The sequence below is a fragment of the Condylura cristata genome, unplaced genomic scaffold, assembly GCF_000260355.1.
Source record: "Condylura cristata isolate star-nosed mole 26May11 unplaced genomic scaffold, ConCri1.0 scaffold00017, whole genome shotgun sequence".
NCBI lineage: Eukaryota > Metazoa > Chordata > Mammalia > Eulipotyphla > Talpidae > Condylura > Condylura cristata.
In genome coordinates, this window is record NW_004567118.1 from 6,036,828 (window position 1) to 6,056,871 (window position 20,044).

The 20,044-nt window shown below is 56.0% G+C and overlaps 3 protein-coding genes across 5 annotated transcripts; 1 reads left to right on the forward strand and 2 right to left on the reverse strand.

Annotated features, from left to right (window-relative positions):
* Positions 1 to 956: 956 nt before the first annotated feature.
* On the reverse strand, positions 957 to 6,345 carry MRPL10 (mitochondrial ribosomal protein L10). 3 transcript variants are annotated; one of them, XM_004684988.2, is made up of 5 exons: positions 6,282 to 6,345; positions 4,050 to 4,219; positions 2,809 to 2,973; positions 2,447 to 2,591; positions 957 to 1,855 (listed from the first exon to the last, which is right to left on the reverse strand). In XM_004684988.2, exons 1-5 carry the CDS (start codon positions 6,331 to 6,333, stop codon positions 1,599 to 1,601), a joined length of 789 nt encoding a protein of 262 aa, XP_004685045.1. In that variant the 5' UTR covers positions 6,334 to 6,345; the 3' UTR covers positions 957 to 1,598. The 3 variants fall into 3 exon arrangements, with proteins under 3 accessions (XP_004685045.1, XP_012581454.1, XP_012581453.1); XM_012726000.1 differs by lacking the exon at positions 6,282 to 6,345 and adding an exon at positions 5,604 to 5,622; XM_012725999.1 differs by lacking the exon at positions 6,282 to 6,345 and adding an exon at positions 5,117 to 5,188.
* A 113-nt stretch (positions 6,346 to 6,458) lies between these two features.
* On the forward strand, positions 6,459 to 12,031 carry LRRC46 (leucine rich repeat containing 46). The gene is made up of 9 exons (XM_004684989.2): positions 6,459 to 6,579; positions 6,748 to 6,826; positions 6,922 to 7,027; positions 9,291 to 9,399; positions 10,294 to 10,340; positions 10,547 to 10,656; positions 10,811 to 10,880; positions 11,169 to 11,314; positions 11,544 to 12,031. Exons 2-9 carry the CDS (start codon positions 6,817 to 6,819, stop codon positions 11,909 to 11,911), a joined length of 966 nt encoding a protein of 321 aa, XP_004685046.1. The 5' UTR covers positions 6,459 to 6,579; positions 6,748 to 6,816; the 3' UTR covers positions 11,912 to 12,031.
* Positions 12,032 to 12,514: 483 nt separating this feature from the next.
* SCRN2 (secernin 2) lies at positions 12,515 to 15,961 on the reverse strand. The gene is made up of 8 exons (XM_004684280.2): positions 15,838 to 15,961; positions 15,314 to 15,487; positions 14,807 to 14,988; positions 14,189 to 14,388; positions 13,592 to 13,807; positions 13,336 to 13,501; positions 13,069 to 13,249; positions 12,515 to 12,819 (listed from the first exon to the last, which is right to left on the reverse strand). Exons 2-8 carry the CDS (start codon positions 15,485 to 15,487, stop codon positions 12,661 to 12,663), a joined length of 1,278 nt encoding a protein of 425 aa, XP_004684337.1. The 5' UTR covers positions 15,838 to 15,961; the 3' UTR covers positions 12,515 to 12,660.
* Between the last annotated feature and the right edge of the window lie 4,083 nt (positions 15,962 to 20,044).

Sequence of the window (20,044 nt, forward strand, 5' to 3'; positions counted from 1 at the left end):
TTCTGAGCACGCCCCCTCCTCCCCTCGCTGATGTACCATGTTCAGCTCCTCAATTCTAATTAAGAACCAGTGCTTCGGGAAGGTCTAAAACTCAAATGTGAACACACTGCCAGCATTAAGTGCTGTGAAGCCACTTTTGGAACAAGAAGCCAGGTTTTTAATGGGGGGGCCTCAGGCACCACCAGCAGGTAAAGGATGCAAATCAGGTTCTTCCTGCACCCCAGAAGTGAAGGGGCTCTCTCCCCCTAACCACATCACCACACAGGCTTTGGTTTTCCCTAAGGGTCTTCTGTGTCCCAGGAGACACCTGTGTCCCACTCAGAACCTTAGCTCTGCTGCTGCCGCCCCAGGGGAGTCTTGTTAGCAAATGGAGGAGTTCTGGGAGTCAGGGAGAATAGTGGGCAGCACTGGCCAGACCAGTCCTGGCATCCAGGAACCTCAAGGGCCTTTTAAATCACTTCATATTGATTGTGCATCCCTGGGCGTATGGCACAGAGCTGGGCACTGTGGGAAGTTGATCCTGGACCAGGCCACAGAAGTCGCTTCAGACCATGCCTGCCCAGGACTCCGGATGCGGTGGCGCTGCGCCAAGCTCAGGAGGAATGTTCAATATCACCCTCCTCACGTCACCCCGAGTCCATCCAGAACGTGCTCCCGTCAAGGACAGTCGAGTACCTTGTCCCCTTCATTAAGAACTTTTGGTTCCCTGAGGCTTGGCAGAAGCTTCTACTCCAGGTCCCCAGTTCCCCTCACTAATTCAGACCCTGGTTTCCCCCCAGCTTTGTGCTCAGAACCTGCTGAGGAGTGTGAGCGGTCACCTGCCTCCCACTGGACAAACAGGTAAGAGATGCAATGTGGGAGCAGGAGCAGGGAGGTAACAGGGTGTGAGGAGGCAGGTCTAGGAAGGGAAGCAGGACAACCATGAGAGCAAAACATGGACATAACAAAACGGGAAGTAAACTGCATTTTTTAATCAAAAGTGTATTCCCAGGAGGCGTCCCACCACAGGACACGCCCGAGGGCAGAGGACATCCACACACACCTGGGACCCCACCGAGGCGGCTCTAGCGCGGCAGCCCAGTCGGAGCAGAGAGCTGGCTCAAGTCCTTGTTCTGCCACTCACTGATGGCTCCTGGTTTAAACCGGCTCCTGGGCCGGTTTAAACTCCTCCACCCCTTAGGGGCCTCTCTTGAAATGGGGGTGACATGGTAAGAAATAAAGGAATACACCAAAGAGGAAGCCAGAGAATGGTGCAATGGGCTCTCAACAGATGCCACCTAACGCAACAACTCGGCTGGGCTCCGGGGCAGGGCGGTGCGCTGGGAGGGGCGGGGAGGCGGGCAGCAAGGACGGCGGCCTCGAGGAGAGAGGCCTGCTCCGTTCAGCTTCTCTGCCTTGGACGTGGAGAGCGAAAGACTTTTCTCCTATCAGGTCCCATGCTGGGAAGCCTCGGGACACAGTGACTAAAGCTTCCACTCTGAAACGGGACCTCGGGTGTGCGGGATCTGTGGGGAAAGCCAGGTAACGGATGCGCTCCCCGCCGTTCTCCCAGTCCCGAGGACAGCAGCCAGTGGGACAAGCTGGGTACACGAGGCTGGCTATGAGTCCGGAGCAGGGCTGGGGGCGTCTGGCCGCCCACCGGCTGGCTGCGTGGAGGTCCCCTCGGGCTGCTGTCTGACGTACTGCTCCAACAGGGCGGTCAGGCGGAGGGGCTGGTTCTGAAGCAGGGAGTGGGTCTGGGCCATGAGGCGGGTGAGCCCGCCCACCAGCTCCGCCTGCGCCAGGACCAGGCTCGGAAGCTTGGAGTAGCTGATGAAGCCCTGCCGGCTGAGGATGGTGTCGTCGACGCAGCCACCTGGAACAACACAGGTCGGTGGGGCCTTTCTCCTTTCAGAACAACGTTCCCGCCCTGGGGCTGTGGCCCATTGCTCATCTCCCAGCCGACCCAGGAGTCTGGCTCCCCGTCCCCCGAGATGAATGCCCACCACAAAACCCTTTCATAATATAGCCACCTGGCCTCCTCCCCACTAGTCAGTTTCCTGAACGATCTTGAACAATGGAGAGAGAGGGAGGTCTCTCCCTCTGTGTGCACACACGCTCCCCTCATGCTCAGATCTCTGGGGATTCTTAACATCAGGAGTCTGGGCAACACTGCTCACTGTTCCCCCTTTACTTGGCCTACTTGTTTTAAGTATTTTGTCTGTGCAGTCGTCTATCTCACTACTAGACTTGGGGTGTCTGAAGCGCCTGTCCCCACAGAGCCCTCTCTACCTCCTCTGGTCTCCCCACAGTGCGCAAGTGAGCCAACAAAGGCGGTCTTGGACAAGAGGTCTCGGGCCCGTCGGCAGAGGACGGCCCTGGTTTTACCCACTCAGCCTAGCCGGTGGGTGGCGCCACATGGCTGCAGGACCACCAGCACCCACAGGCTACATTGGTGCTTGCTCACCTAGCAGTGGCAGGAAGGGCACGCTCTTCAAGATTCGCACCATCTCCTTGACCTTGGGCTCTTCACTGACCAGTAGCAGGTTGTGCCCCACAAAAAGAGGCAGCAGGTTTTGGTACTTGGAGTCTTCCAGGAAGGGCTTCAGGACCTGGAAAGACAGGAAGGAAGGGTGTGCTGGGGAGAAAGAGCCATAAACCTAACTCACAGGCTGCATCAGGCCGATGCTGCAAGCCAGGGTCTCCTCGGCTCTCATCCAGATGCGACACCAGGCTAGAGGCTGTCCCCAGCGGGGTGAGGGAAACACCAGATCCCGGGGTGAGGCTGTGATCTGAGCTGCTGGGGAACACACCCAAAGGGCCCCCTACCTGGTTGGGGTAGACCTTCATCAAGATCTTGTGTTTCCGCAGCTGGTGCCGGATAAGCAGCTTGTCCTCCGCACTCAGAGCCACGTTCTGGCAGACAGCAATCATTCGGTAGTCTCGGAAAACTGCTTCTATTTCCCGCCGGAGGAGCCGGATGAGGCCTGTGTCCTGAAGCCCCAGGAAGAGACGACCAAGGGGACGTAAGCTGCCTCTCCTCCCCGCATCCATCTCTTCCTCCCTCAGGAACAGATGCTGGGGCTTCCAGTGACACCCAAATTTGGGAGGTTAGGGTACAGGAAGAATTGGGCCGCTACATTTAGTGTCATCACCACCTTGCACTTCAGGCCTTCACATTCCTCAGCAGCCTGTTCCAAGCCTGAGAATGCACGGCCCTCAGCACTGGTCAGCAGTCTGGCCCAGTCAACCTAATTGTCAACTGTCAAAATTATAGTTGTCAAAACTACTTCAATGGTCCCTCTGTTAATTGAATTATTTTAGCAACTACACATCTAAGATAACTCTTTTGGGGATAAGTAGAGGTATTTTCTTCAGATAGTGTTTCTCAAAGTTGAGAACTTATAGACCTGAGGATATACTCACAGACCTCCACAACCAATGAAGAGATTTTTTAAAAATATTTATTTATGCATACAGAACTGGGGTAGAGGCCAGAGGTGTGGGGGAGATGGGTGAAAAGATTCACCAGAGAGTGGGGAGCAGAACAGGCAGACTGACTGAAATACACTGCTGAGGGGAGCAGTGGGCACGACAGGAGATGTCTGCTGTGCCATGTGGGTCAGCTCCCTGGCCAGGGATCGAACTCCTGCTGCAGTGGCTGCGGCTAGCTTCATAGTGCTGAGACTTGACTCCTTATGCCACCAGGGAGGCCCTTTCTGTTCATTTTTTTAAGGAAAGAAAAATCTCTAGTTGTTTCTCTTAGGAGAATGTGGCTGCTTCAAGTGTTTCCAAGCAGGAGAGTGGAACTACTCTCCCCCACCTGCTTGCATAGCTTTTACACACATATTTTTGGAGACAACTAAAGTGTGAAGGAAATTCAGGAGGCCCATCAAATCCAGAGCCCAACAGGCCAATGCAGAACCAAGTGTAAATTTCATTTTAGTGTCTGGCCCATGGGACTCAAGGAATGATGTGGATGACAGTGAGCGGAGCCCAACTTCACCAAGGCCATAGAATCACTCGCACCTACCCACCCCAGCCAGGTGACATGCGCGGTCTCCTCTTACCTCCTGAGGAGGCTTGGGAGGAGATGGGAGGCAACTTGGGCTGACAGCAGGTTTGGGGGGGATGTACTCAGTCAAAGCCATCAGTTTCTGCCGCTCAAAGTGCATCACACGACGGTGGCGGGTAACGGCCTTGGAGCCATGGCGGATGGTCTGGATGGTGGGTAGCCAGCCTAGGAGCAGAGGGGGAAGAAATGGCAGTTCAGTGAGATGGCTTAATCTGCCCCAGGTGGAGTAAAAGCCCGCCCTCTGGGCAAAGGCAACCATAACTCACAGAGCTAGACTCGGTACAGTGTGGGAGAAGAAACTGCCAACCAGAAATTCTGGATTCCCAAAACTTCCCTTCTCTTTTAATGCATAGCCTCAGATAAGTGGTTAATGCTTTCAGGCTGCCATTTTCCCAGTGCTTTTTTATGTGTAAAGATGGGGGTGGAAGGGGGAAGATGAGGAGGGAAGTATTTTGAACATATTTGAAAAAGGAAAGAGCACTGAATAAACTTTTTCTTAAAAGCACCATAGTAACTATTTTAAGTTTGACAGCCATATGGTCTCTGTCACTATTACTCAACTCTGCCACTGCATCATGAATGTTGGAAGATAATATGTAAGCAAACAGATGTGGTTGCATTCTAATAAAACTTTATTTAAAACATGGTGACCAGTCCTCTCATAACCTGCCACACCCTGGTCAATACCATTGGTTCCCAAAGTATGCACCACTCTCCCACTCCCAAAATGGCAACATAGCATCACCTGGACCTTGTAAAAATAAAATTCTCAGGCCCTCCCTGGTGGCGCAACAGGTTAACGCACAACACTATGAAGCTGTCTGATGCCACTGAAGCATGAGTTTGACCCCTGGCCAGGAGGTGACCCACATGGCACAGCAGACCTCACCTATCCTGCCCATTGTTCCCCTCAGCAATATTCCAGTAGATCTGCCTGTTCTGCTTCCCACTCTATCTTTGGTGAATCCTCTCACATCTCCCCACTCCACTGCAACCCAGCTCTTGTAGACACACACACAAATCTAAAAAAAAAAAAAAAACAAACAAATTCTCAGGGCCCACCTTAGACCTACTGAATCAGCTCTCGAGTGGAATCCAGCCAACAGTGTTTTAACAAGCCCTCCAGGTGATGCTGATTCATGCTACAGCTTAAAAACCACTACTCCAAAGCTGTCTCCCATGACATGAAGCAAACAAGGAAAAAAAAATGACATTGCTTTCACAATCCCCCAGACAAGTTTCTCTACCAGCCACTCTTCATGTTTACAAGTTGAAAGGCACCCCCTCAGAAGAGAAGGCATGCTCCAAAGCCTGAGCCCAAGTGACCCCTTCATCCTTGACAAAGAGTCCACATTAGTTTCCCCCTTTAATGACCTTTGCAAGACTGAGACGGGATCTCCAGGAAAGGTTCAACTGGAAGGTGGCTCTAACAGAAAGCATGGAGAATTGCTGGGTAAGAGCTTTCATCACCAGCGAAAATAAAATTCAAGTTAAACATACAGGCTTTGAATCAGATGGCCCAGGTGTCAATCTCTCTTCTGTTACTTACTGGTTATAACCTGGACCAGTCACTCAATGGTGTAAATATGAGTTTCTTCATCTTCAACCCCATTAAAAGGGGATGACAATGTGTTTTCTTCATAGAAGACGTTAGGATTTAAATGAGATAATAACGTGAAGTATTTATCACTGTGCTGGCCTATATTACGTGCTGCTTGGCTACTAATGCCAGGCACCAGGCCACCTGCTGGCTATGCTAATAAAACAAGGTTCTGCCCTTACAGTTTAGAGACAACAAGTAAACGAATGCAAATTGACTGTGATAGGCCATAATGGGAATTTTAACAGGGGAAACCCGCTTTTTAGCAAGCCAAGAAGGAAGGCTTGACGAGGTGGCATTTAGGCTGAGACCTTAAGAAGGGCCAAGGTCGGGACAGAGTGGTCCGAACAAGGAAAATTCTGGAGGCGAACAAGAGAACGTGGTGGCACGTTACAGAAACCCAAAGGCGAGGCGACGGGCGCGTAGGGAAGTGTGGTTGTTGCTGACGTGTTGCGGTTAGTACTGGAGTCACAGGAAACTAGAAGGAAGCGGGGGATCTAGCAGGGGGCAAGGGTCACCGGAAACTGGAGTCAGAGACTCCGGGAGAAAATCAGTCGCGGAGGAGAGGAGGTGGGCACTAGAGAGCACGGGCCGGACGCTCCGTGAGGACTCTGGGCTGCTCCTTACCCGCCTGGGGCAGGAGACCCCCTCGCAGCATCCCAACCACGGCCGCAGCCATCGCCACCGGAAGCACCGACGGGGGCCGAGCTAGGCGGAAGGAGCTGAGGATTGTGGGGATTCCAGACCCGGAAGCGGTGGGCGGAGCCATCCACAGGCGCAGTAGTCCGCATGCGCTGAGCTCGTCAACTGTGAGCCCGCCTTCCTCAACGTCCCACTCGGCGTCTGGTCTCCTAGCAACGACTCTAGACTCCTGGGAACTGCTCTTTTCTCCCCTTCCGCTATCACCATCTACCCCAGCTCCCCGGTGTGCTGCCAGCAAACCTCTTCAACCCCCCCCCCCAGCTCCCGGCCGTCCACCTCCATTTACTTTTGTCTTCGGTCCCACCCTAGTGATTTGCTCTGACTCAATCCCTTTGCCTTGTCCCCCAAGTGTCCTAGTTTCTCCCTCCTCAAACCATTGTGTCGTTCCCAGGGGTTGTCCAGGCCGCTGGACTTCGTTCCAGTCCTACAATCCTTCGTTCCAGGCCAGCAACTTTATATCATGCCTGGAGGTGAGCAGGGAAGTGGAATGGTGGGTAGAACAGATGGATAATAGTGGGGGCAGGCATCCAAAAATAAGGAAATGTAACAACTCATCTTTTCACAGCTAAGCTTGCCCAGGGTCCAGAGGAAGAAGGCGTGTGCATTACTGAAGCCCTCATCACTAAGCGGAACTTAGCCTTCCCTGAGGATGAGACTTTGTCAGAGAAGATGTGAGTTCAGGAGTTGGGGATGAATGGGAGGGAGAGGGCTGAGCTGGAGGATTGAAACACCCAGGATGACCAGCCCCATGAACCGTACTGACTTGTGACCTGATCTTGTCCCTTTCTTTACTCATGCCACACATGCAACCAGTGGCAATGTTCAACTGATTTTCCTACCTTAAAAATCATTCATTTTCACTATGCCCACTCACTATCCTCGATGAGGCAGTTATCTCTTCTTAACAAAGTCCTGAGTAACCCCCTGCCCCTCCCCATACTGTTGCCAAAAGGTCCTTTAAAAATTTTATTTGTGGGCCCTCCCTGGTGGCGCAGCGGGTTAAAGCACAGCACTGAGAATCTGAAGCCACTTACGCATGAGTTCGATTCCCGCCTGCCGCCTGCCCCGGAGGAGACCACATGGCGAGCCAGACCTCTCCTGACCCGCCCGCTGCTCCCCTCAGCAGTGTACTTCGTCGATCTGCCTGTTCTGCTCCCCACTCTGTCTCTGGTGAAGCCTCTCACCGCCCCTGAGCCTCTGGCCTGTACCCCAGTTCTGTATGAATAAATAAATAAATCTTAAAAAAAAAAAAAAAAATTTTATTTGTGCATACAAAAACTGGGGTAAGTATGCCATAGGTGTGAGGGTAGGGGTAAGAGGATTCCCCAGAGACAGAGTGGGGAGCAGAAACAGGCAGATCTACTGAAATACACTGCTGAGGAGAGCAGTGGGTGAGACAGGAGAGGTCAACTGAGCCATATGCTGTGTCTTTTACCCCTGTGCCACCAGAGAAGCCCACCAAAGGGCCTTTTAAATGACAAGCATGACCAGGAACTCCCTAATAGACACTTCCTTGAATTCATGCCTTTCCATGAGCTGATCTCTCTGGTGCCTTTTCCTGCTTATTTCTTGCCACTCTCCACAAGTGTGCAACTCCTCTAACACCCCATATTCACACCTTAGCACCTTACTACTCAGAATGGGGCTGGGGCCGAGGCTGGGGGCAGCAGCAGCAGCATCACCTGAATCATACAACTCTTGTATGCATAAATAATTTTTTTAAAGGACCTTTTGGCAACAGTATGGGGAGGGGCAGGGGGATTACTCAGGACTTTGTTAAGAAGAGATAGCTGCCTCATCGAGGATAGTGAGTGGGCATAGAAATCAAGAGTCTTGGTCCCCACAACTAGACTTACTGATCAGAATCTACATTTTATCAAGCCCAAGGGATTCTTGGCCCATTTGGTTCAAATAAGACTGAATTAGCACATACTATTGTTTCTGCTTGAAATGCCTTCCCTGCACCTTCCTGTTTTAACTCCTACTCATCTGTCACCTCCTCCAGAGTGCATTGTCTGATCCCTCTACTCTGGAGTCAGTGCACAGCCGAGACACTCCCTTCATTTGCTGTACTATTCTCTGTTGTCCACGTATCAGAGATGATCTGCCTGCTTCCCTAGTAATGATGGGCAGGGACTCTGTAATTTGCCTCTAGTATGCACTCAGTGAATGTCGTGGAATTAACGAATGGGTGGAACAAGTGATTTTTCCCTCCATGGACACTCAGAAAGGAAATGAGTAAAGATCTCCCTGCAAAGATTGTCTCAACTCTGCCCCAGCCCCATCTTCCAGCATCTGAGGAAAGCTTCCAGAACCTCTGCGTCTCCAGGAACCATAAGCTGGTTTCCCTCAGTTTCCCAGTTCAAGTGCCCTTAACTCCCCTCTCTCTGACCCTCCCGATGTTATTGACAGAAATCCAGGTCTCCAGGTCAATCGAGTTGCAGCCTGGATACCACTCAGTAAATGTTGAGGAATTAATGAGTGGGTGGAACAAGTGATTTTTCACTTGAGTCAAGGGGTTCCTGACACATGAGCAAGAGCAATGTAGCCACCCTTGTGCCCATGTCCCCTGCCAAGAGACCACAGAATTGGTCTCTTAGTGCTGTTAGAGGCCCTCCCTGGTGGTGCAAAAGGTTAGGATGCAGCACTGCCAGCTGGCTGCAGCACTTCAGTGCAAGTTTGATCCTTGGCCCTGGAGCTGACCCACATGGCGCAGCAGGCCTCTCCTGACACTCCCCCTGCTCCCCTCAGCAGTGTGCTTCGTCAGTCTGCCTGTTCTGCTCCCCACTCTGTCTCTGAAGAATTCTCTTACCCCTCTGCACCTCTGGCCTGTACCCCAGTTCTATATGCATAAATAAGCTTTAAAAAAATAAATCTTTAAAAAAGTTTTAAAAAGAACTGTTAGAACTGTTGTCCCACTTGCTGTTCTCTCAGGTTTCACACCCTTGCTGAACTGCAGACTGTCCGCCTGGACCGGGAGGGGATTACCACTATCAGGAACCTAGAAGGCCTCCAGAATCTTCACAGTCTCTATCTGCAAGCGGTAACTCTTGCCCCCTGCCCTTCCTCCCGCTGTGGGCCAAATCTGTCTTACCTGAATGGAGCCAACCAGGTCATGTTGCCCATTCCCTGGCCCATCCCCAGATGAATCACAAATTCTGAATCTTGAGCATGGCCTTCAGTCACTGTTTTTGGTCAGACATTGCTCTTGAACTACAAGTTGTTCTTGTGTCTACTCTAAATCTTTTTTTTTTTAATGATCGATTTATTTATGCATACAGAACAGGCCAGAGGTACAGGGGCAGTGAGAGGATTCACCAGAGACAGAGGGGAGCAGAACAGGCAGACTGCCAAAATACACTGAGGGGAGAGTGGGCAGGTCAGGAGAGGTCTGAGCCCTGTGGGTCAGCTCCCTGGCAGGTATCGAGCTGGTGCTGAAGCAGCTAGCTTCCTAGTGTTGTGCTTTAATCCCTTGTGCCACCAGGGAGGGCCATAAATCTCTCCTGTCTTATAGATGAGCTCATTTCCTGTTTTGAGAAGGAGAATGTGGAAATAGTTGATTGCTCTGCACCCTTCAGTACTGTGAAGGCCGCTTCATATATAACCAGCCAACTGTCTTAACGTACATAGTTCCCTGAACCTTTTCCCACAGAAACTTTACAGATTCAAATGATACATGTTCATCATTCCCTCCATGTGTACGGGCCCACCGAGGCCTCTTCCATTGCCCTGCCACCCCTGGTTCCCTCAGGTCACCTCCTCAACTCCAAGTTTACACTCAGCCGCCTGGAGAAAGCAGATCACTCCAGGGTAGCGACAGCCATTTTAAGGAGTGGGGTGGTGGCTCCCACAGGGCCAGGTCTCCAGCTGGTCTGGGGACTCTGTATCCTTTCAAGGGCCCCACCAGCTGAACCCCCACCTTGGTTCCTTTCTGCAGAACAAGATTCAGCGAATTGAGAACCTGGCCTGTATCCCCTCCTTGCGGTATGTGGTAGCCGGCGCAAGTGTAGGCTGGGAGGTACCTAGGGACACCCCGAAGAACGGGCTCAGACCTCTCCAGGCATGGCTGCTCGCTTCCTCACCCCACAGGGTCACGTGTCCCCACCGGTCATCCAGTTGCCTAGCCAGGGGCGCAGCTAGCAGCCGCTCCGTGGTTCAGCTCTGTCTCTCTGCCCCGCCTTTCCCCGCAGCTTCCTGTCTCTGGCAGGAAACCAAATCAGGCAAGTGGAAAACCTCCATGACCTCCCACACCTTCAGTTTCTGGACCTTTCTGAGAACCTGATCGAAACACTGAAACTGGGTAAGGAAGGGCTGGCCCTGGCCAGTAGAGTAAGTGTCCTCTACCCCTCCTGGGCTTGCATCACAGCACCCCCTCCAGTGGCCTGGGGGCTGTGCGGAGCGGCTTGGGGCTGGAAGAGGGTCTGATGCCCTGTCCCCTGCTCTGGCGTGTGCAGATGAGTTCCCTGAGAGCCTTCTCATCCTCAACTTGGCTGGAAACAGCTGCACCAACCAGGAGGGCTACAGGTGAGGAGGGAGAGTGGGAAGAAGCGGCAGACAACTGAGCTCCCCTGCTAAGCCCAGGGGGTCTCCCTTTCAGCAGCAAACCAGAGGCCCCCGTCCATGGCACCCTCCCCGCTCCCCAGTCCAAGCTGGTGCCTTTTCCCCTCCCGCAGCTCCACATGGCACAGCCCATAGCCCCTCGGAGCTGACCGCAGACCCATGTCCCAGTTGTGAGCACTACCCTGGGTGTGGGTGCTGGGGCTCCCTGCCCAGGGGTGCCCTCCTGGCAGCCACAGCTTTTGCTCCCTGCAGGGAACGGGTGACAGAAGCCCTGCCCCTGCTCCTGGACCTGGACCTTCAGCCTGTGCTGGAGCGCTGGACCTCGGACGAGGAGGATACAGCCCCAGATGATGAGGATGAGTTCCCGGAGCTGAGTGGGCCATTCTGCTCAGAGCGAGGTGACCCTGTTTCCCAAGCCTTGCGGCCTCCCCAGAACTCACCTTACCCTGTGAGGGCTGGGGGAGGCGGGGCTGGCAGGGCCTTCAGGAAGCCTAGATCCCGATGTGAGCCAACGGAGGGCCAGGGCCAGGCCTGTCTGGGCACACAGGTGTCTCCTTCCCTGCCCCAGGTTAGGCTCCTTCCCGTGAGCCCCGTGCTCACTCACCGCCCACACCCCTGGCCCCACAGGCTTCCTCGAGGAGCTGGAGCAAGAGATGAACAGGCACAAGGAGCACAGGCAGCGGGCAGCCCTGGCGGAGCACCTTCTGAGGCTGGAGACGCGGCCCGTGCTCACGGACCTCCCCCTGCTGCCCAGCGAGCCCCCGGCTGGGGACAGCAGCCCCCCTGTCCCTCCCAGGCACGGGGAAGGGTCGCGGCCTAAGCCTGCCCCTCTGCCACAAGCCTCCTCTACCACCAAGAAACCATGCACTCTGGCTTCCAGGGGTCAGCAGAGCACTGTCCAGGCAAAGAAGGGGGCCGGAGCCGCTGCACCCCCACAGCCTCCCTGGCTGCGGCCCCACGCAGAACCGGCTCCGACCAGAAGGATCAAGAAATGAAAAGCGGCCCCATCTTCCCGGTACCAGAATGAGGAGTGGGGAAGACCAGGCGCCTTGCTGCCGCCACCTCAGAGCGCTCATCGTGCCAGCTCCTGCCCCCAATAAAGTGTCAGCACTGACTCCGACTCTCACGTCACTGGGGCATCTGGGGAAGCAATCAGTGCAGGCAGCAGAAGCAGCTGCAGAGAAGGCAGCGCCTTCAGCAGCAGCCTGGTTCTAAAGAGCAAGTGTCTGGCCTTACAGTAACTACCCAAAAGGCCGGCAAACCTGCTGCAGCCCCCACCTGGCTCGCTGGCCCGAGTGGGCAGGAGGGGTATCACCTCGTGAAGGGCATCATCTCTTAGCAGGCACCACCCTGGGGAGTGCCCTTCTGGTGTTCACGCCGAGGACCAAGTTCGGCCCTCATCGTCGCCACGACCTGCCTGGTCACCCTTCACGCCTGCTCTCAGGCCACCCCTTTCCTTGCAGCCTTCACTGTTGAGCTCCTGTCACCTGAGGCAGAAGACTGTCCCCCAAAGGCCAGCAGATGTACCAAGCCAGCTCAGGCTGCACCTTGCCCTCGCTTGGCCTGCTCCCCCAACCTGGACTTGGGATCAAGTGGGAACCAGAGCATGTTTATTGAGACAGAGGCCAAGCTGGCCCTCAGGACAAGGCTGTAGGGGTGCAGACAGTGCTCTGATTCTACTGCCTGGGCGTCCTGGGCCCTCTCAGCCCTCGCAGCTCAGCGCAGGCCAGGAGCAGCTGTGTGTTCAGGCATAGGCCTGCCTCTCCCTCTCCACAAAGGCCTGGAAGAGGCTGCCCAGTTCTTGGGGGGCTGGGGTCCACTCTGCTGTCAGCAGCCGCCTCGCAATCTCCAGGCCTTCGTGCTCCAGGTCCCGCTGCTTCTGCCGGAGCTGCTGCTCCTTATCCTGCCCGGGGAAGGCAGAGATGAGTCCCTGGGAAAGGCCTCCCTCTGGGTCTAGCGGGCCTGTCTGCGGGCATGCACGGCAGGAGGAGGACGGGCAGCCGCATTCTCCTGGGCAGCTGGCTCTGGAGGGACAGACCCTTCTCTCCAGCTCTCAAGTCTTTACTCCCAGGTCACCTCCTATTTCCAGAGTCCTAGTTGGGGATAGAGGCCGTGTCACCCCGCAGGCTGGCCCCTAATCCCTGGGGGTTACCTGTTCACTCTCCATCAGGCTCAGGGCCAGCTGGTGTCCACGGTAGAGGGTGTGCCGGCGATCCACCTGCGTCTGGAATCGGGGCAGGGTCCGAAGGGGGTCTTGTGCTCCAAAAGTGGGGGACAGCACCTGGGGGGCCTGGGCCGCCCCCTCCCCGAAGATGAAAGGTTTGAACACTGACCTGATGGTGGAAGGATGGGGACACGGTGTGTCTGCACTCTTCCGCCTGGCACTCTTCCCTGCCTGCTCCACCCACATCCCTCTCACCTAGAAGGGTCTGGTGTGGCGGTGAGGAAGTGGACGCAGGGCTGCGTGGGGTCCTGGGGCAGGATGGACACCATGCTGGCTGTGGTGCGGAAGCCTCCGGAGTCCATGCAGATGCCACTCTCCTTGTTCCTGAGGATGCCCATCATCGCCTCTGCTGTGATGCCTCCTGGCAGGGAGGTAGATGGGGACCAACAACCTCAGATCAAGGGCTGGCTCTGAGGTGGCCCTCCTGGTCCTCGCCCAGCCGCTCACAGACCTTGCTGTTGCTGCAGCAGCCCCCGCCCGGCCTGGAAGCGAGCCTTGGCGGCCTCCATGCGCACAGGCTGCTGGGTCAGGGAGAAGACGCGAGCGAAGTCAAAGGTGCTCTGCCCGTCCCACCAGCCCTGCGCCTGAGCGTGGGGCCGGAGCTCCGGGTGTTCGGCTGAGATGTCCACGCCAATGCTCAACTGGTTGGAGATGTTTCGGGCCCCCTCTGCAGAGACAGGGGAACTGAACTGCTCATGGATCCTTCAGCCCGTGCCAGGCACCCAGCGAGACACCAAGGGCCCGACAGTGAAGACACAGACCGACCCTCATGGGAAGGGAGACAGAACTATCACAGGGAAAAAAGTACTGGCAACTTGGGGAGGGTGAGGAAAAGGCATGTGAGGGGTGGCCCGAGCACCAGGAAGGCCAGGAAGGCCGGGAAGCAGCAGCAGGACTCTGTGAACAGGTGAGGAGACATCCAGGCGGGCTCACTTCCGTCTCCCTGGAGGCCCTCCAGCTGTGACAGCCACACTAGCTCAGGCCCTGCCTGCTCCCTCTTCCCCCAAAGCCTGGACAAGGGGAACACCCCCGGGCGGGAGAGCCTCACCCTGGATCCTCTGTGCAGCCCACAGCCTCCCCACCGTCTCCAGCACCCACGCCTCGGTCCTGTCGGCCAGCAGGAAGGTGTTGTGGTAGCAGAACGGCGTGGGGTCCTCCCGGCAGCTGCCCCCCTGCCCATAGCGCTCCAGCAGGCCCGTGACCACGTGCAAGGCCTCCCGGGCTGAGCTGCTCCGTTCTAAAGCCAGCCTGGCACAGAGAGGCAGAGGGGTGGAAGGGTTACCAGGGGCTGGGGGGAGCTGCAGTAGGCGGGGAGGCCAGAGGTCCGGCGGCAGGCCCGAGTCAGCGCTGACTGCACTGAGCACGACTGTGACAGGCCTTCACGCTGTGTTGAGCGTTCTGTGTACAGACCCGAGAGTCTCGGACAGCAGTACCCGGGCACTGATCTCTCTGCGGTTGAGAAGGTTTTAAGCCACTACTTCTAGACCAGCAGAGGCCATGGAGGCTCCAGGCCCGTGGGAATGGGGCCAGGAAGCGGGGCGGGGCAATCTCCCCCACGGAGTGTGACTGCCAGGAGGCCACAGAACTTGCAGCCCAGGCTGGGGGAGGGGTGGCCTGGGTCCCGGACTTAGGGTGTATGGAGATGAGGGAGGGCTGGGGTCCGCACCTGAGTAGATCCATGCCCAGCAGGGCCTCCCCCTCCCCAACGGGCTCCTTGGTCCACACGGCCTCATTGCCAATGCAGACACCATGTTCATTGGCGCCCATCTCAGCCCCCCAGAGCCAGGAAGGGCGGCTCAGGATCACCGCGTGGGTCTTCGGTGCTTGTTCTACCTCAATGTAGGTGCACTGGAGACAAGGGAGGAGAAAGAGGGCTCCTCAGAGGCAGAAGGTACCTACCACTGGCACTGTGCTAGTCAGCCCACAGCCCATTGAGGGTGATCTTATTCCCAGGTTACAGATGAGGACACAGAGAAGGATAACTGAGAGTTTAGGTTCAGCCCAGGCCCAGCATGGAGTCCCGGCCCTTGATGCAGGTGTGACCATCGAAGGGGGGCATGGAGGGGTGTGGGGGGAGGCTCATTGTATGTTCTTTCCCACTAAATCTGATGGTTTCCCAGGCGTGGGAGCAGAGGAGGAGGGTTTACAAGGACACTGGATTTGTCACACCCACCTGGAGGCGGCTCCCAGGGGCGTGAGTGCCCGCTGGTATAAACACCACCTCTTGAACCTCGTCCCGAGGTCGGTCCGAGTTCTTGGCAAAGATCACGGCAGGGATGGCCGAGGCCGGGGGCACGGAGACAAAGCAGTCGCAGGAACATGGGGTGTCAGAGCTCCTCGATGCCATCTGGGCAGAGGTGGGAATGAGTGTGCCCCTCCAGGACGCCTCCCACCGTCCTGATGGAGGCCACCCCCTTGACTGGAGCCAAGACACCCAGGGGAGACACTGGCCCTGGCTTCTGACGCCCAGCCCCGCACATACACTTGGGTGTGCCGGGTGCGCGCGGGGGCACCCACTCTCCCCGCAGGCTCCAGGTTTGGGAGTTAGGCGCCCATGCCGCACCCTCCGCGCCCGGGCCCAGCACGGGGTCCCGGCCCTTCGATGCAGGTGTGACCATCTGCCTCCTACCCCACTTCTCTCCAAGAGTCCCGCAATCCCGAGCCCCCCTTTCTGGCTTCGCCTGGTATGCCCCTCACCCTGTCTCCCTCCGAGATCCCCGGCTACGTCCCGAGCGGTGCCGTCTCGGCTTGGGTCAGGTCGGCCCCATTGGGCGGAGACTCGCAGGTGACCTGGAAGGCCTCGCCCGGGAGGCGGAGCCGGAACCCCGCGCCTGCAGTGCCGCCGTTTGCCACCAGGGCGCGCGCCAGCACCACCTCTCGGAGCCGAGCCGCGTCTAGGCCCGCCTGGCTGCCGCCTTTCCCTGCCGCCCTTCCCGACAGGCGCCGCTTTCTGGCCCAATAAAAGTTGCGACGAATCGGTCGGTTCCTCTAATGAGGTCACTGCGGGGAGCCGGTGGTGGGGGTGGAAAGGAGCCCAGGTGAAAAGGGAGGAAAGCAAACCGGGCTAATTTGTTAAAGGAGCGGGGACTGCCAGGCGTGTGGAGATCAAGGAAGAACGCCAGCCGCTGAGGCCCGGTTCGAATTCCAGAGGCACAAACAGGTTGGCGGCCCCCTGGTGAATAAGATCTATAAAAGTGGTCAAGGGCCAGGAGGAGTACGGATAACTTAAGCTAATGTAATCATTTTATTTTTAAAGGTTCCTTTATGCATTCAGAAGTGGGGTACAAGCCAGAGGTGCTGGGGGTGAGAGGATTCACCAGAGACAGAGCGGGGAGCAGAACAGGCAGATGGGCGAAGTACACTGCTGAGGGGAGCAGTGGGTGAGACAGGAGAGGTCTGCTGCACCAGGTGGGTAGCCTCCCCGGCAGGGGATTGAACTCACGTTTCAGTGGGAGCGATAGCTTCATAGCGCTGTGCTTTAACCTGTCCTGCCACCAAGGATGCGCTAATGCAGTTTTTAAAAAGCATATATACACAAACCCCACTGACCTGCAGTGGGCTTGTTCTCTCGCCCCACGCCCCACGTAGGAAGAGAGCTGCCAGGGGACACTTGGAAAGTTCTAGTGCAAAGACTTGGTGCTTTACGAGTGAAACTGGACCAGCAAAGGAGAAATCTTGACCGAGGGGTGCTGAGAAAGACTGCAATCCCAAATGTTCTGCCTCCCCAGATCTTTCCATCTACAAACCATCTCCATTATCACCGCTTAAAAAATGCACCTCAAGCCCCTTTGCCCTTTGGAGCCTCCCAGAGTGGGGGAAGGGAGACCTGAGGATTACTGACTTCTCCCACCTTTGTCCTTCCAAGGCCACCAGCTAGTCCTGTCCTCAGCATCTGAGGCTGTGGGGATGAAGGTAGAGGACCAGGCTGCAGGCAGGTGGGCAGAGACCCATCAGAGAAAGCCATTGGGGGGTCTGAAATGTGAGCTCTTTCACATTTGCTTCTAGGTAAACAAGGATGAAGTGGGAGCTGGGCCTACCTTCAGAAAGGAGACGCTGCTTGTGGAGACAATGGGCGAGAGCTGGGCTGGAGGCAGGGCGAGCACTAGCTGGAGCTCTGGAGTTCTGACTGGCACCTCATCTTGCTTCTGCTGCAGGTCTGCGGGGTGTCTTTGGGCCTCAATTTTCGCAGTAACCACATGAAGGCACTGGGCTACATCAGTGGTCTTCAGCCATGGGGGGCAGGGGGTATAAGAGGGATTATTTTTCAACCAGACAGCTTCCACTGCACAACACAGTACTTTAATCCTCTGCTACTCAAATGTCCTTGGAATGCCAGCATCAGCTTCACCTGGGTGCTTGTTAAAAATGTAATCTCGGGCCCCACCTCAGACCTACTGAATCAGAATCTGCGTGGTAATGAGTGTCCCAGGTGTGAAGCTTAAGAAACGCTGCTCTAATCTATCCCTGAGGGGCATAACTCGGTGAGGTGTTGGGGAGTGAGTTGGGGTATCTTGGAAAACTCCATGAGTGATTCTAAAATACCCATGGGAAGAAGTGGGCTATTTGGTTCTGGAGAGTTTTTTTCCAAGCCCGGCTGAGCAATCAGATTCTCTGTGATTAATGGGAAGGTGAAGCCTGCTTCTGGTGTGGTGTTGGGAAAGGGTGGTGAGGTGGCTATGGGTGCCATTCCAGAAGCCATCATCAAGGTGTGTATGTAGGTGACAAGTACAAGCATTCAAGCCACTTGCCAGTGTGCTCACCTCCTGCACCTCCTCCAGACTCCCACTAGGGGGCAGAGACAGGCAGGAGAAGTGTGTGTTGCCCCGCACAGCTCCAGGCTGCATTGCCAGACTTCCTGCCCCTCTGTCACTTCCCAGTCCCAGTCTCACTCACCCACACTAGAGGACTCTATTCCCACTCTCCAGAAGAAGAGAAGGTGGCTCATAGAGGTGTCCAGAGAGTTAGCCCAAATGTTCTGATTTCCCTAACTCCTCCTGCGGTCAGAGGGGGTGGGTGCCAGATCTGTCTGGGTCAGAGGTTGGGCCCCATCAGGGGGGCCTGGCCAGCTAGGCAGCATTGCTGTCAGGATAAGAGCGAGGGAGCCAGCAAGCATGAGACAGCCCCACCAAAGGCCCCCACTAAGAATGCAGGTCAGCGGGAGGAGCTGAAGGGAGGAGGGGCGGCCCCAGCCCTGCCCAGACAGGCCCAGACAGGCCCAGCCGGCCTCACAGCTGCCCTCAGCGCTGGGGGAGAAGGAGAGAGCCCCTGCCAGGTTCCTGGGGGTCTAACTCCCCCAGGAGGCAGACAAAAGAGGCAGCATCCCAGGGAGAGGGCAGGCTCCATATCACAGGAATACTCACCTGACCCTCCTCACAGGCTTCGCAATCCAGGTTGGTCCCCCCAAACATCTGATTTCCTCTATAACCCCTACATCATTCTGATGCCCCTACCCTGTGGTGCCCTTAAACTTTGTGACCCCAGACTCCCCCAAACAAGTGATGGGATGGGCCAGACTTCCCTAAACAAGTGATGGGATGGGCCAAGCTGGATACCAGATTTGGTTCTAAGAAATTGGGTTCAGGTGAGAGTAGGGGAAATAGAAACCCCAGCAGGGAAGTTAATGGTTTTGGCCAGAATGTTGGCTGCGAAGGAACTCCATCAGCCACTCTGCTCTGTCGGAGCCCAAAATGGATCCTCTTGACGACCTTCCTGGCTGTGTGGCTCTGGAGGCATAAGGGTTTTACTGATCTAGCACAAGCTGGGCACCAGCTGCATGCCAGGCATGGGGCAGCCTGGCCAGGGGAGCGTTTCTGCCGGAGCGAGGGCGCCCTGTGGGCCAGGCTGCACATTGCACGCAGCGGGTTGTGTAACTGGCTGGTCGCTAGCTGAGAGCTGCAGTGCGAGCCTTTCCCTCCTACTTTCCAGCTGGGAGGGAGCCCATCAGATAACTTGGCTGCCTTTCATCGCCTTGTCCCTGATAGGGATCATCTTGAGTGAAGAAATCACTGTCAGTCACCCCCACCTCACTCACAGCCAGAGGGACCGATTGACACGCACACCCCCATGGGGCGGGGTGAGGGAACCAGAGGCGGCTATCTCAGGCAGGCAGAGAACCAGCGTGCTTGGCAGGGGAGGGGGAGCAAGGGGCTTGTGCGGAGGAAGGAAACATCCAGAACCTCTGGTCCCTGCTGTTGGAGTTCCTCCCCCCATCTGCACCAGCCCCCTCAGGGCCAGAGGGGCAGGCTTTGCCCCTTCTAATCAGCCCAGCTCTGCGGCAAGGTTGCAGAGAGCTGCAGGTGAAAGGCACTGTCCACCCCACCCCACAGCCAGCACGGTCTTCACTGCTGAGGACCACTGAGTCAAAAAGGAAACTCGAATCGGAAGACAAATGAAGCAACGATGTATTGATGACTTTATTATGGCATAAAAAACATAGGCTGTTTCCTCCTCCTCCTCCCCCTCAAAGTGGGTTCACAGCAGTTAAAAGAAAAAAAATTCCTACATTTCTCCTCTAGGGGGCTGCCTTGAGGTGGGCAGCCAGGCACAACCTAGATCTAGAAAGGAGGGGAGCAGAAGAAAACCTATCCAAAGCCCTCACCAGCACACCTTAGAGCTCGGGGCCTCCCTGGGGGGACACCCATGCCCCTCCACCACCAGCACCCATTCAGGAATTCTCCGAAGGGTCACAGGAAAGGCCGTCCTGGTGGCACAGGGTGGGGGTGGCTGGTTTCGATGGGTGGAGGAGAAGAGGCATCCCACACCCACAGTGCCCTCCTTCTCCCCCCTCCACCTGCCAGGCAACCTACAGGCACTGCCAACTGTCCTGCCCCCCACCCCCACCCCTCAGCAAGGAAAGGAACTCTGGGTGGGTTAGCAGGAGGGAGGGGGAGGGGGAATAAAGAAT

Excerpts from the sequence above, each read along its gene's own strand:
- MRPL10 (XM_004684988.2), bottom strand. The coding sequence starts at position 6,333 with ATGGCTGCGGCCGTGGTTGGGATGCTGCGAGGGGGTCTCCTGCCCCAG. Across the intron at positions 2,592-2,808 it reads TGAAGGTCTACCCCAACCAG|GTCCTGAAGCCCTTCCTGGA; the intron begins GTAGGGGGCCCT and ends CTGTCTTTCCAG. Across the intron at positions 1,856-2,446 it reads GCCCTTCCTGCCACTGCTAG|GTGGCTGCGTCGACGACACC; the intron begins GTGAGCAAGCAC and ends GTGTTGTTCCAG.
- LRRC46 (XM_004684989.2), top strand. Across the intron at positions 7,028-9,290 it reads GAGACTTTGTCAGAGAAGAT|GTTTCACACCCTTGCTGAAC; the intron begins GTGAGTTCAGGA and ends CTGTTCTCTCAG. Across the intron at positions 9,400-10,293 it reads ACAGTCTCTATCTGCAAGCG|AACAAGATTCAGCGAATTGA; the intron begins GTAACTCTTGCC and ends TCCTTTCTGCAG.
- SCRN2 (XM_004684280.2), bottom strand. The coding sequence starts at position 15,487 with ATGGCATCGAGGAGCTCTGACACCCCATGTTCCTGCGACTGCTTTGTC. Across the intron at positions 13,808-14,188 it reads GGCTGCACAGAGGATCCAGG|AGGGGGCCCGAAACATCTCC; the intron begins GTGAGGCTCTCC and ends CTGTCTCTGCAG. Across the intron at positions 13,250-13,335 it reads GCCACACCAGACCCTTCTAG|GTCAGTGTTCAAACCTTTCA; the intron begins GTGAGAGGGATG and ends TTCCACCATCAG.